At 36.8% G+C, this 14,679-nt stretch overlaps 1 protein-coding gene across 1 annotated transcript; it reads right to left on the bottom strand.

Moving 5' to 3' along the window:
- Positions 1–3,758: 3,758 nt before the first annotated feature.
- Positions 3,759–13,162, bottom strand: LOC120312185 (vomeronasal type-2 receptor 26-like; the record flags this gene model as incomplete). Its single annotated transcript, XM_039352548.1, has 5 exons — positions 13,089–13,162; positions 12,836–12,928; positions 12,615–12,679; positions 11,586–11,707; positions 3,759–4,619 (listed from the first exon to the last, which is right to left on the bottom strand). Coding segments are annotated over exons 1-5 (1,215 nt in total), but the record flags the coding sequence as incomplete, so codon positions are not given.
- Between the last annotated feature and the right edge of the window lie 1,517 nt (positions 13,163–14,679).

Genomic DNA, 14,679 nt, shown 5'->3' on the forward strand with positions numbered 1-14,679 from the left:
TCTTTTTCTTTTTGCATACAACATAAAAAAAATAGAGGAACAATATTGTTAAAATTAAACTTAGGAGGTTTTTTATATGATCAGATTAATTCTTGTATAGCAACAGCCACATGAAAAAACAGGAATCTACAAGGCTATATTCAAAAGCTATATTCTAGCACCTGACTAAGAGAGATTTATAAATAAGAATCATGCCTAAACCAGTTTTGATTCTCATCTACAGTGGAAAAATTTTAATGTGAATCTCTTGAATTCAATTACATTAAAAAAAACTTGAAAGGTTTCTTTCAAAAGAGTACTTGCTTTCCACGCAAGGATCCTTCTGGGTGTTCCATAAAGTGGAGTAAAGGCAATTCAGGATATATAGTAGACACAAATTCTCCAATGATTATATCATTGGAGAAGGCAGGGAAATTAAGCTTAAAATGTCGTTTGTCACCACACATGGGGTTAAAGCTCTTGCTAAAAGAAGCCTGGAGGATAAGGACAGAGAGTAAAAACACATGGCAAAATATCTGAGTCCTTTTGAATGCCAAAGGAATTTGACTCCAACCACAGCAGTGCAGGCACATCTGCATCACAGCACTTTGTCTGCAACAATGAAAGAGAGTCTCTGTTGGTTTTATGCATAACTGAAGTTGTAGATTACAATAATTATCATCTGAGTGATTCATAATGCAAACTACTGAGCCTCATGAAGTTGTTGTTAACAGTAAAGTTAAACTGTTAAGTGTTTAAGTGTTCTGTGCTTTCCCCAAAAAAGAAGTTTAATTAATTAATTCTGACAATTATGAGGTAGGCAAACCCTTTTCCCAAAGCTATTCAACTATTTTTCCAGTTGATGAAATGTTATGGTCTAAACCCATCTCTTGGCTACTCCTCATCAAGCAAGAAAGAAATATTCTGGGGATCATAACAGATTTGGGGAACTGAGTCTTGCTTTCCCTATCCAAAGAAAGCAATACTGGTTGAAAGGAGGAAGAGATAGTTTAATAGCCAGATAAATTCTCCCTTCTCCTCTCACAACCTCCTAATTCATAAAAAATACTTATTTCTTCTGCCCATCGCTTTGCTGAAATGGTCATATTGGAAAAAGAAACTCTGTAGTATTATTAGAACTCTGTTCGAATAAAAGCGCAATTGGATGAACTGTGGAGAATGGAGACCACTTTGTAGGCATCAGCTACTTGACTCATTCAAATTGGGTGTGGCTGTTCCCTCCCCCTGGACTCCTGGGCAACTTCCTGTCAAAATTTCTTCCTGTTCATTGCTGAAAGAGACAGGTACAGCTGCTGACTACTGCTCTATCATGGTGGCTGAATCGTTGTCTGGAAGGCTTTGATCTTGATGCACTTTGAAAGAGGTTGCCTGAAGCAGTGGAAAAGAAGAGGCTTGGTCATCTATCAAAACTCACCATCCTCTGTGAAGGATGAGGAATGGCAATTCTTCTTTCAGCTTGAAATTAGGTTCACTATGACTAAACCATATTTTTATAGGTCCATAAGGTTGGTCTTATAGTCATTACTTTTCTAAAAAAAAAAACTTCTTAAAATGGCAACCAAAGAGGTATAATAGGTAGGCACCTTTCTTTATATTATTCCAAACTCTTACATTGCTTTAATTGAAAAAGGAAACCCAGAAATTTCAGTGGCTTTAAAAAATGGCATATACGTAATAAATCATGCATTAAATACAATAGAAATAATAACATTAAAATAAACCAGCATAATTTTATCACTCAAAAGCTTAGTGACCATACAGATATAGTTGTATTATTTTTGGGGCAGCAGCAAAGTGCTAGTTTCACCACTCCCTTCTCTTAGGAATTAGTTTCCATGAACGAATGAATGAAGTAAAGTATATAGTGGTACTTTGGTACTCAACTGTTTTCAAACTCATCAAATTTGGTAGTCAATACATTTCGACATGAAAAGTTTGTGCTGGTATTCATTGTTTGTTTTATGCACAAGCTGGAACTTCTTGGCATTGGCTGCCATTATTCCTTATGAGAAAAAATTGTTTGGTACTCATCGTTTTTAGTCCTCATCATGCTTCCCTGAACAAATTAACAATGAGTACTAGGGTACCACTGTATTTGTCAGCTGTTAGTTTGATTTTTTTTGAAGAAGTATAAAGAATAATTATCTCTTTTTCTATTCTTTTCATTTTTGGAGAATGCCACATATTTCCACTTTGTCACTTAAACCTCATTTTATCTTTAACATGTTAGAATGGAAGATTTCAGCATAATATCAAAAGATAAAGTAGAAGCACAGGAGAGATGTAAAGATGTTCTACAATTTTAGATGTTCTACAACTAAATAGCTAATGTCATTGAGGGGTGAAGTGACCTAGAGGTAGAGTTCCCTTCTCATAATCAGGAGGCTGTGGGTTTGATCCTATGTGTAGTGGCAGATATTTCTCTCTCTGGGCACAATGAGTAATTGTCTGCTGTGAACTCTGCATAGATATCAGGAAGGACATCTGGCCAGTTCCATTCAGTTGCCCCAACTCCACCATGATGCAAGGGATTGCAAGGTTGTTAAAAGAAAAAAATTAGGTAATGTCATTATATAGAGCAGGGATGTCAAACTGCCGGCCCCCGGGCCAGATGCATCCTAGCAAAACCGCACCCACCCCATTGCCAGCAATGGAAAAAAAGTCACAATATGTCATGACACGTCATGTGATGTTTCGAATTTGACACTGCTGATATAGAGGAAAAATATATTAACTGATTTTAAGATGTTTGTTCTCCAGCTTCATGTTTATATTTGTACTGAAACTCAAGGAGTCACAAATTAGTGGCAAATGAGGACCCAGATTATTGGGGGCAATATGCAAGTAATGCTAACATGGTAAACTGTGCAGAGAGAGCTGAAAGTGCTATGGAGCTGTATACAAGTTGTTGTATTCAAAAATGGAAGAAGACATAGATTCCTGAATAAAATATAGCTATCAAGCTATGAAGCTATATAGTCAGGCCATCCAAATTACTTCTGTACTTGAGGAGATTTTCTGCCTGAGTATTTCAACAAAATAGTGATTTGTTATTAGCAATGTCAGTAATAAAGCTATATAGCTTTATATCTTTGTCGCTCTTGAATCTGATCCCCATCCCCTGAAATTTAAAATGTGATAAAAAAAGAAAATGTGTTGGAAAGAGGACACCAATAAATACACGACTATAAATCATATTAGCATTTTATTGTAATTTAATATAAATAAGATAAAATCTTATTTAATAAATAAGATTAGTTGTGGACATCCTAGCCACTATATTTCTGAATGTAGTTTTCAATTTATGGATCAAAGACAAAGACGTCTTCATCCAGAAACAAGAGTGCACATTTTTCCTTGTTATTGTGTGTTTGTGAAGTTTCTTACATTAAGAGCACTGGTGGCATAGTGTTAGAAGACAGTATTGTGTACAAAGTCTGCCTACAGCCTTGAGTTTGACCTTGATGAGGCTCCAGGTTTGCTCAGCTTTCTAATCTTCTGAGGTTGGTAAATTAGGACCCAGATTGTTGGGGGCAATATGCAAGTAATGCTTACATGGTAAACTGTGCCGAGAGTGCTGAAATTGCTATGGAGCTAAATGTTATTGCTTTCAAAAATGGAAGAAGACATCTATTCCTGAATAAAATTCTTTGACCAATCATCTGTAATGTTGTCTTCAGCTAAATTAGGAATTAGGGCATCATTTACGCTGCACTTGAAACCACACTAGTCTTTTTCCTAACTAGCTGCTCTCTGGTATTCAGCTCTGGTCTCAGCATGATAATATAGCACTTGGGCATAAAAATGCAACCTAATAAGCCACCACTTGAGGCCAAGATAGAGAAGACCTCCACAGCCACCATGGATTTCCCCTTAGTGCTTAAGTAAGTGGGCACAAAGGAGACCCAAACACTGCAAAAGACCAGCATGCTGAAGGTGATGAGTTTGGCTTCATTGAAACTGTCAGGCAACTTCCGAGCAAAGAAGGCCACCATGAAGCTGATGAGGGCCAAAAACCACATGTAGCCCAGCACAACATAAAACATGATCTCTGAGCCTTCGTTGCATTGCACTAAGATCTCATCCAATTGGGAATGCATGTCCAACTCTGGGAAAGGAGGAGAAATGATCAACCACACAACACAGATGCTTGTTTGAATAAGTGAGCAAAAAACAATGACTGAGACAGACAGCCTTTTCCCTACCCACCACCTCATGTGGTTCCCTGGCTTTGTGGCTATGAAGGCTAGAACCACAGTGATGGTTTTGGCTAACACACAAGATACCGCGATGGAGAAGACAACTCCAAAAACTGCTTGCCGGAGGAGACATGTGACTATCCCTGGGCATCCGAGGAAGAAGAAAGAGCAGAGAAAACACAGCAGGAGTGAGAAAAGCAAAGTGCAGGTGATATCCCAATTGTTGGCTTTGACAATGGGAGTGTTTTGGTAGCAGATAAATGTCCCCATCACTAAAATTGTGATTACAGCAAAAGAAACAGCAAAGCTAGTCAGGATTTCTCCCAGGAATTCTTTGTAGGATAAGTAGGTGATAATTTTCGGAATGCAGTGATGATGCTTCTCATTTGGATATTGTTCTTCTGGGCACCTCTCACATTGCTTGGAATCTAAGAACCATAAATAAGATCTTTAAAAATTCTACACTTTGAATTGATATTAGGTTTTAACAATTATTCCTTGCTGAAACAGTTTTTGGAATCTTCACACATAAAAGTATGGTTGTATTCTGAGCAAGTTTCCATATTACCACTTGAATCTGATAAGTAGAATTGGCTTCATATAAAGAAAATAAACCTCTTTCAAAAATTGTGCCTTAGGAAAATCTTTTTAAAAGTTTATTTAATATGCCATGTTTCTTGAAGATGAGATTACACACCTAAATAAAGAAAAGCTTCTATTTAAAAAAAGAAGAAAGAAAACAAGGCAGGTGAGAGATCCCAATCAATCTATTCTTGTGTTTAAAATTATATTAAAAAACCCAAACTTGATTAGAGAATAATGTATTTTTAAAGAGATACAGTATTACCATAGATCTCTTTTTCTTACCAACCATGATGGAAATGCTTCCCTCTGAACATTGGACACAGTCATAGCAGCAAACCTGTTTCCCCTCCTTAATTAATTTCCGGTACCCAGGATAACAACTGTCTACACAAGTGGCAGAAGGTGGTGTCTAATGGGAATGGGAAGAAAAAATAATTAAGAAGAATTATAATCTGGTTTTTACTCAATCAGTCAGCAGTCATTCTCTGTAAATAAATCCTAAAGCAATTATTTTCTTGTAAGTTCTTTAATTCTTGAATTTCTAGAACTGATTGCTAGATTCAGTCGGAATAGAGGTAAACATCTGAACAATCTTCTAACTGCTATTGAAAATTTGGATAAAAGTCCCTTCACAATTCCTACATCATACATAAGAGAATTTGGAAAGTCCTGAAGATGGTCATAGAAGAATCTCTCACAAACTTAATGAGCTGTCTTAATTTGACAAATAATAAGAAATAAACTTATATGAGAAATGTTGAATTTCTAAGAATTTTGGTTTGTAATGACATCCATATTTAGTCTTCCTCACTTCCTTGAGCTGATAGCAAATATATTCCTGCCTAGCATTTGCCGTCCTTTTTCAATCATCTCTGTGTTGCATTGCCATTGGAGAATGGTGTCCTGATACTCCATGTATAATAAATGTAGTCACAAATGAAGGCCAAAATGTGTGTCCCAGGATAATATTGCAGGATCCAATCTGGGTCGGTCTCTGGGACCCGAGGTTGTATTCCAAGCTTTTGGACTTGTGTTGGAGCCCATCTTCTAGGAACTTCTCTCTAACACAGTATGGGCTGTTCTGTGTGTGGTATTTATAGTGCCTGTGGTAAGTGGCTTTTTAGATGTTGATGGCTGGCTTTTAACTCATTAGCGTGTGCTGCACAGCCCTCACCTTTTAAGTACTAGGCTAAATGTAAATCATCACTCCTAATGACTGACCAGAGGACCAGGCTTCAATCACTTCCCTGGCTGTTTTTGTGCCTGCTTGTCCTACAATCTTAAAAGTTGAAAATTGAATGTATATCCTTGTCCATTGCAGTGTGAGGCTACCAATGAGTTTGGGGCTCCTCATCTGATGAATGTCAGGAGTTCATGCAGGAGAAACAGTCCTGCATGAACTAGAACACCATATATTTCATAACTACATATCTAAGTTCTGGTGCTGCTATGTGGATGAGATTTTTGTCATCATCAAGAGAAAAGCACTTAAAGATTTTCGTGCCATTCTGAACTCCATCTTCCCCAACATACAGTTCACAATGGAGGAAGAAACAGCTAGGCAATTACCATCTGTAAACACAGAAGGTGGAAGCCTAGAAACCACAGCTAAATGTCTATGGAGATTCTCAGTCATCCAGGTCATTATTATCCCAAATGCTTTTTTATGAGTCAATAGGACTTTGTTGTTTTTCTTTGAAGACGTTTTGCTTCTCATCCAAGAAAAGGCAATAGTTGCTTGCATAGCGTTATGGGTGGGATTTCTAACTTTTTATTGGGGAATTGTTATGTATGTATCCAGACTTGGTTTCACTCTTGACCATGCTGACACTTTGTAAATAATAAACATGTTCTTTGAGGAAGTTTCAAGCCTTGAAGTTCTGCTTTATTTGTCTCTGTCTGTCGGAACCATGACAGAATCATTACAGAAACAGTCCTGGGTGAGCTAGAACACCATTCATTTCAGAACTACACACCTAAATTCTGGTGCTGCTATGTGGATGAGATATTTGTCATCGTCAAGAGAAATATACTTACAGATTTTCATACCATACTGAACTCCATCCTCCCTAATATACAGTTCACAATGAAGGAAAAACAATTAGGCAATTAAATTTTTAGATGTACTTGTAAACACAGAAGATGGAAACCTAGAAACTAGAGCTAAATGTCTATGGAGATTCTCAGTTATCCAGGTCATGGTTATCCCAAAGATTCTTTTTCACAAGGCAACTGGACTTTGCTATTTTTCTTTCAAGACATTTCACTTCTCATACAAGAAGCTTCTTCAGCTCTTGGATGAGAAGTGAAATGTCTTCAAAGAAAAACAAGAAAGTCCAGTTGCTGCATGAAAAAGCATCTTTGGGATACCTAGAAACCACATTTTATCACAAGGCCACCAACATTTCACAATTCTGAATTTCAACATCAGCCATCCACTGTCACACAAAAAGAGTTGCATCATAACACTATAAGCAAGGTGAAAAGTCACTGGAGTAACCAGCATGACAAACAGCTGGAGAGCAGGTAGCTACATGAACAATTGAAGCAGAATGGGTGCCCACAATCATTTGTCACAAGATGTCTGTGCAACACGGTGGGGAGAGAAGGTAAGAAAGAAGATATAAAACCAACCACATGGCACAAGCTGACATATATCCAAAGCATTTCACTAGCAGTATAATGCAGCTTCTGAGATGTACAAGGGGGCATTCCTACCGCAGAGGCTACCATATGAGAACAAATTATGCCAATCAGGAAAGTAAATGCAGGTGTGGTGAGCGCAAGACTTGGGGTGATGGTCAGTTTTAGTAGATGTCCAATTAATTTCTCCTATTCTGTGATGAGCAATAAAATGGGATAGCACATTAGTCCAATCTTGCCTGTATTTCAAAATGCATAAGCATCAGTGCCTGCTGAAAAGCTATTCACTTCTCTAAAGCAGGAAATGTACTATACTTTTTCAAAGCACATCACTTGAAAAAACCACTATATCAAAATGGCCAGCAGCTGTCCCCAGATTTTTGAATTGGCTATGGGAAGGAAAAAATGTGAGTGGCAAGAGAAACATGCCCTGGAAAACTCCAGGGAGATCGGATGTGTAGGTTAGGCTGAAGTGGTAAATAGATGTGCTGACCGTTTTCATGCTTTGGTTCTCAAACTGATTCAACCATCGACTAAACAGTCAGATAAACCCATTAGTGGGAAAGTCCTCTGGACCCAGAAGGTCCATAACCCCAGCCAGCAAAGCTCTCTTTCCCCACAATCTGAAACTATAATGTAGAATGTAGAATTGTTTCATTTTTCCAGGATACAAAATTGTTCTAACATCATTAGGAAGATTTCAAATGACCTTGGAACCACTCTGAGTTTACTTGTTTAAAATTCCAGAAATTGAGAAAACATCACCATTTTAGTTGTTTTTTTAAAATTCACCTGCTTAAATTTGGGATTCCATACAATGGCAGTTGTATTAATGGTGAGGTCTTCCTTCTGAGAACTCTGAGGTTCAATATGTCCAACTTGGACCTTCTGAAAGGATCGATTGGGGAAAGTAATCAAGTTGATGATATCGTATGCTGCTGCCAGGTTTCCATTCTCATTGAAAGCTATTTCTTCCCCAGCACTATTGTTGAAATGGACTTTTTTCAGAAATAAACGAAGCTAAAAGATAAGAGAGGTAAGTGAGAAATTAGTGCTGATAGTAGGCAATAGGATTTACAGTTCCATGATGTGATTTACCAAATGTTGCTGAGCTTGATTTTTAATGAACTTCCAAACATTTGAGTTAATATTTTTTATGTTGAAAGGCATAATTCTACTTTGCAGGAATATGTTCATATTTTTTAAGTTTAAGTAATTAATACAGATATTGTCAGATAGACTGCTCTTCCAAATTTTGCATTTCATGAGAGACAAAAATTATTGCTAAGAAATATAACAGAAAAACAGAATATTAGAATAACAGAATTGGAAAGGACCTTGAAGGTCTTCTAGTCCAACCTCTTGGTCAAGCAGGAGACCTTAGATCAGTTCAGACAAATTTCTGTCCAATCTGTTAAAAACCTCCAGTGTCGGAGCACCCACAACTTCTGAAGGAAAGCCGTTCCACTGATCAATTATTCTAACTGTCAGGAAATTTCTCCTTAAGTTTAGTTGGTTTTCTCCTTGATTAATTTCCAACCATTGCTTTTTGTTCTGCTTTCAAGGGCTTTCGAAAATGGCTTGACTCTTTGTGGCTGCCCATTATGTCTAATGGATATCATAACAGAACATATTTATTGGAATCCTGTCCCAGAAAACATGATTAAGAAGTTCCTTTATGGCCTTTGCAGATTAAATCAGCTTACACCAAACATATCTTAGAGAAAGGTAAGTATTCTCATTCTATCATAACCCTGCCTCCAACTTCATTCTATTATTATTATTTTGCAGAAATTCTTTCTTCTCTCTACTGTAGTAAATTTTTTTCTCTATACTCAGCCACAAAATGCTGCAAAAAAGGTAATCTTTTACTGGATTTGAGAATTTTTTGGATTGAAGATTGGAAAGAGAGCAAAAGGCCTCTGGGGAAAAAATTACTTCCATATAGCTAAAATAATAACTGTAAAAAAAAAAATCAAAATTGCAACAAGGAATAAGCACTTTCAGAGGTTACCACCAAGTGTCTAGACGACTAAAAATTATAAAGAGCAATTTAAAATATATATTAGATATATAATTCTTGTACTCTAATGGAATAGAGTAGAAGAATTATTATTTCTTGCCTACCTGTCAGGTGCAAGAAATCAGGAACCAGAATTGAGTTCATAAGTCGTACAAGTTTATTTCATTATACCTATAAATAGGAATATGAACTACTAATGGTCAAGGCGAATTAATACCAGAAAAAAGTCAAGGGAGTGGGACTTAGGTCTTTTATGGGGGTAAAGAGACACGAACCTGATGATGCATTTGACCCCACCCTCAGGCTCAGCAAGTAATCTCCTGTAATCTAAACAAAATCATGTTTTGTTCAACCAGTCACTTTGAGATAAATGCAGATGGGATTGGAGTAAAAATATACTGTTAATGAATGTTGTAAAAATTGAAATCAATATGCGATTAAAGCTACATTTCCATTACATTAGGAGGCACCATAATTCACCTGCCAAGGTTGGACTTTCAGAAAATTCCACTTTTCTCCTTTGTCCATTGTCTTCTTCCTGGTTCTGGGTGAATACATGGTATGGAGACCTTGCGCTACAGCATACACAGCATTGTAAATATTGTAGCTCTGACCAGACATCTCCATTTCAAAGACAGTTCCAGGGAGACTCCCCAGATCCTCCTTCCCAGTGCAGCTTCCTTTGCCTTGTGCATATATATTGTACATTGGAAATGAACAGGTAAATGCAGCACCCCAGAACTGAGGTAGGAAATACATTTTAGAGTGAAATGGATTTAGATTCTCAAGGAACTCTTGAAAACCTGGTACCATATTTGTGTGAAGGGCGAAAGACAAGCTGCCATTGAAGGATAATGCTGTGAATTTCTGGGGCTCAAAGACGGAAGTGACATCCCACAAAGCACTTATGATCCAAACCCGCTCTAATGGGAGACTGTTACTAATTTCATAGCATTCAAGAATTACTCGTAAGCCTTCTATAGATTGCATGTCTCCATAAACAACTATTACATTGGTTTTACTATTCCATAAGGAACGTCCTATGCTATTTAGATTATTGTTCCAGATGCTACTGGGCTCATAATTTATCAGTCTTGGAATAAATTGAATGAAAGAAATGCAAATATCTCTCTGAATTAATTGTGGCCTCAGAATTCTGAAAAATCTCTCTCCAGTGGTGTCTTCTGGGATGAGAAGGCCAATCCAATTCCATCCAAAATGTTTCAAGAGCTGAATAATCCCAACATAATGGAGGTTTTCATTAGGAGTCATCCAGAAGAAAGAAGGAAACTGCATTTTATCACTCAATGCAAGGTCAAAAGAGCCATAACTGAGCTGCAGGGAGGGAATAATAATGATGTACTTTTAGACTAGGTGTTGCTTCTGCAGACACATCAAAAAATGGAAGTAAGTACATTTCTTTTGTATACAGTTTTTCCATAGAAAATCTTGATGGGAAAGACAAATACTAAACCTGGGGCTCAACAAGTCTTTCCTCAGAGCTTTTGCAACCAGACCATCATTAGCATTCCATTTAGACAAAAATCATCTCAGTCTTTGATTGTGCTAACCAGAAATAGAGAGGAGAGAGGAATGAGTAACAAGAGAGGAGCTTTATTCATTAAGGACCTGACAGTATCTGAGAGTATTCATCTGGCATTTTATATTATAAGGCTAAGATAACTAGTGCTTTACTGATAAATGTATTTAACATTGTTGTGGCATTTACAGAAAGAGGAGAAAGTCAAAGAACTTGAGGCATACCCAGAAGATGGAGAGACAACATCAGACACACTATTACAGCATCAATTAGCAAAGGTTGAGTCCACCAGAAGAGCAAGAACCAGAATTTTGTATCTCTCAACACCCAAAGAAAAAAGAAGATGAAAAAGAAGAAGACAGAAACAATGATACCTAGAAAATTTCTTACAAACTAAATATGATGTTTGTGCTTATTAAGAATTACTGTGGTTGTAATAGTAATTGATGCATTACATTTCTCTGGAAAGATAAATAAATAAATAAAAACTACCCCAAATCAATTCCCCAATATTGCAGCTGTTTTGAGGGGTTCTCTCCACTTTTAACCACCACTCTTTCCATTCTTATGCATTTATTTGAGCCCGGATACCTACCTGTGGAATTTTGTAAGCATTTAATATGTTGGCTATCTGTATGGTGTTCTGGGAAGGGAGATCACCAATGACAGCCATGATGTTTTGCTCCTTTCCCCTCCTATAATTGAGGGGACAATGGCCTTCAACAAAGAAAAGTGTCAAAAGGTTCTCAGAGGCTTTCAGTGCTTGAAAACCATTGTCATAGACCTTGGACACCAAAGTGATGTTGGGTAACAAATTCTCATTCCTGTTGATCTCCTGAATGGCAAAACTGAAGGCTAGGATATGCTGTAGGTTTTTAGGCAACGGCCTGCAAGAAGAGTTTCAGTTAGTTCTACAATCTTAGAATGTGACAAGGATTAGATTTAGGTAGACTTCTTTGATAGTGCTTTTCTCTTTGCCTAAAATGATGTATTTGTCTGCTTTAATGTGTATTAGAGAAGTGAACAGTGCACCTATGTTCTGAAGCAGTTCTATGAAAAAGAAAAAAAAATGATTTGTAAAATTCACTAGTTAAGATATTCTAGAGGTGAGGAAAGCATAGAATGAAGAGCTGAGGTGGAGTGTCTGAATGTCACTTGAGGATCAGGTGGGCGTCTGTGCATCACATTTTGAGAAGGTTTTAATGCCATTAAAAGGATTATTTCATATATGTAGGGCAGGAAAGCAACTGGAGGGCAGAAACTGATGGATTGTGCCAAATGTTAGGAGAATCCATATACTCAAGATGTAAAAATTTATCACATTGATATATTTAAATATGTCTCATAATAAGTTCTGCATAATAAGTAGAAATCTCAAGCCACCACAATCTATTTAAAATAAAAATCTTAGTATATAGAAGGGTTTGCAAATAAGGAATAATTGGTCAAATGTCATAAGGTGTGATATAGTATGAGAACCATATATATATAAATTGTATTAAAATATACATGCTAAATATTTTTGACAGGTTTTTTTTCCATTTTATATACTAAATAAAGGAATAGAGGAACAGTGCTATTAAAATCACCCCAGGGAGTTTTTCTGATGAGAAGATTAATTCACGTGTAACAGTAGCCATATGAAAAACCATGTCTACAAGGGTACATTCAACAGCTACATTCCAGCACCTGAAATATCATTAACCACAAGAGATATATTAAATAAGAATCATGCCTAAACCAGTTTAATTCTCATCTACATTGTGAACAAATTTAACCAGAATCTATTGAATATAATCAAAAACATGAAAGGTAGGTCATGGTTTCTTTCAAAAGAGTACTTGCCATCCACGCAAGAATTCTTCTGGGTGTTCCACAAAGTGGAGTAAAGGCAATTCAGGATATATAGTAGACACAAATTCTCCAATGATTATATCACTGGAGAGGGTAGGGAAATTAAGCTTAAAATGTTGTTTGTCACCACACATGGGGTTAAAGGTCTTGCTGAAAGAAGCCTGGAGGACAAGGAGAGAGAGTAGAAACACATGGCAAAGTATGTGAGCTCTTTTGAATGCCAAAGGAATTTGGCTCCAATTACAGCAGTGCAGCCACATCTTCATCATAGCACTTTGCCTGGAACAATGAACGAGAGTATCTGTTGGTTTTATGCATAACTAAAGTTGTAGATTACAATAATTATCATCTGAGTGATTCATAATGCAACCTACTGAGCCTCATGAAGTTGTTGTTAATAGTAAAGGTAAACTATTAAGTGTTTAAGTGTTCTGTGGTTTCCTCCAAAAAGAAATCAATTAATTAACTCTGACAATTATGAGGTAGGCAAACCCCTTTCCCAAAGCTACTCAACTATTTTTCCAGTTGAAGAAATTCTATGGTCCAAACCCATCTCTTTTCTACTCCTCATCAAGCAAGAAAGAAATGATCTTGGGATCATAACAGATTTGGGGAACCGAGTCTTGCTTTCCCTATCCAAAGAAAGCAATGCTGGTTAAAAGGAGGAAGAGATAATTTAATAGCCAGATAAATTCTCCCTTCTCATCTCACAATCTTTTAATTCAGAAGAATACTTATTTCTTCTGCCCATCACTTTGCTGAAATGGTCATATTGGAAAAAGAAACTCTGTAGTTTTATTAGAAGGGCAATTGGATGAACTGTGGAGAATGAAGACCACTTTGTAGGCACCAGCTACTTAACTCATTAAAATTGGGTGTGGCTGTTCCCTCCCCCTGGACTCCTGGGCAACTTCCTGTCAAAATTTCTTCCTGTTCGTTGCTGAAAGAGACAGATACAGCTGCTGACTACTGCTCTATCATGGTGGCTGAACAGTTGTCTGGAAGGCTTTGATCTTGATGCACTTTGAAAGAGGTGGTGAGTTTTGAGAGAGGGATCTCATGCATCATTGCCTGAAGCAGTGGAAAAAAAGAGGCTTGGTCCTCTATCAAAACTCACCATCCTCTGTGAAGGGTGAGGAATGGCAATTCTTCTTTCAGCTTGAAATTAGGTTCTCTATGACTAAACCATATTTCTATAGGTCCATCAGGTTGGTCTTATAGACATTGCTTTTCTAAAAAAAAAAACTTCTTAAAATGCCAACCAAAGAGGTATATTAGGTAGGCATATTGCTTTATATTATTCCAAACTCTTACATCGCTTTAATTGAAAAAAAAACCCAGAAATTTCAGTGGCTTTAAAAATGGTATATACATAGTAAATCATGCATTAAATACAATAGAAATAATAACAATAAAATAAACCAGCATAATTTTATCACTCAAAAGCTTAGTGACCATGCAGATATAGTTGTATAATTTTTGGGGTAGCAGCAAAGTGCTAGTTTGACCACTCCCTTCTCTTAGGAATTAGTTTCCATGAATGAATGAATGAAGTAAAGTATATAGTGGTACCTTGGTACTCAACTGCTTTCAAACTCATCAAATTTGGTAGTCAATACATTTCAACATGAAAATTTTGTGCTGCTATTCATTGTTTGTTTGATGCATAAGCTTGAACTTCTTGGCATTGGCTGCCATTATTTCTTATGAGAAAACATTGTTTGGTACTGATCGTTTTGAGTCCTCATCATGCTTCCCTGAACAAATTAACAATGAGTACTAGGGTACCACTGTATTTGTCAGTTGTTAGTTTGATTTTTTTTGAAGAAGTATAA

The sequence above is a fragment of the Crotalus tigris genome, unplaced genomic scaffold (assembly GCF_016545835.1).
Source record: "Crotalus tigris isolate CLP2741 ecotype Arizona unplaced genomic scaffold, ASM1654583v1 scf7180000018440.263527, whole genome shotgun sequence".
In the NCBI taxonomy this organism is placed as follows: Eukaryota; Metazoa; Chordata; class Lepidosauria; order Squamata; family Viperidae; genus Crotalus; species Crotalus tigris.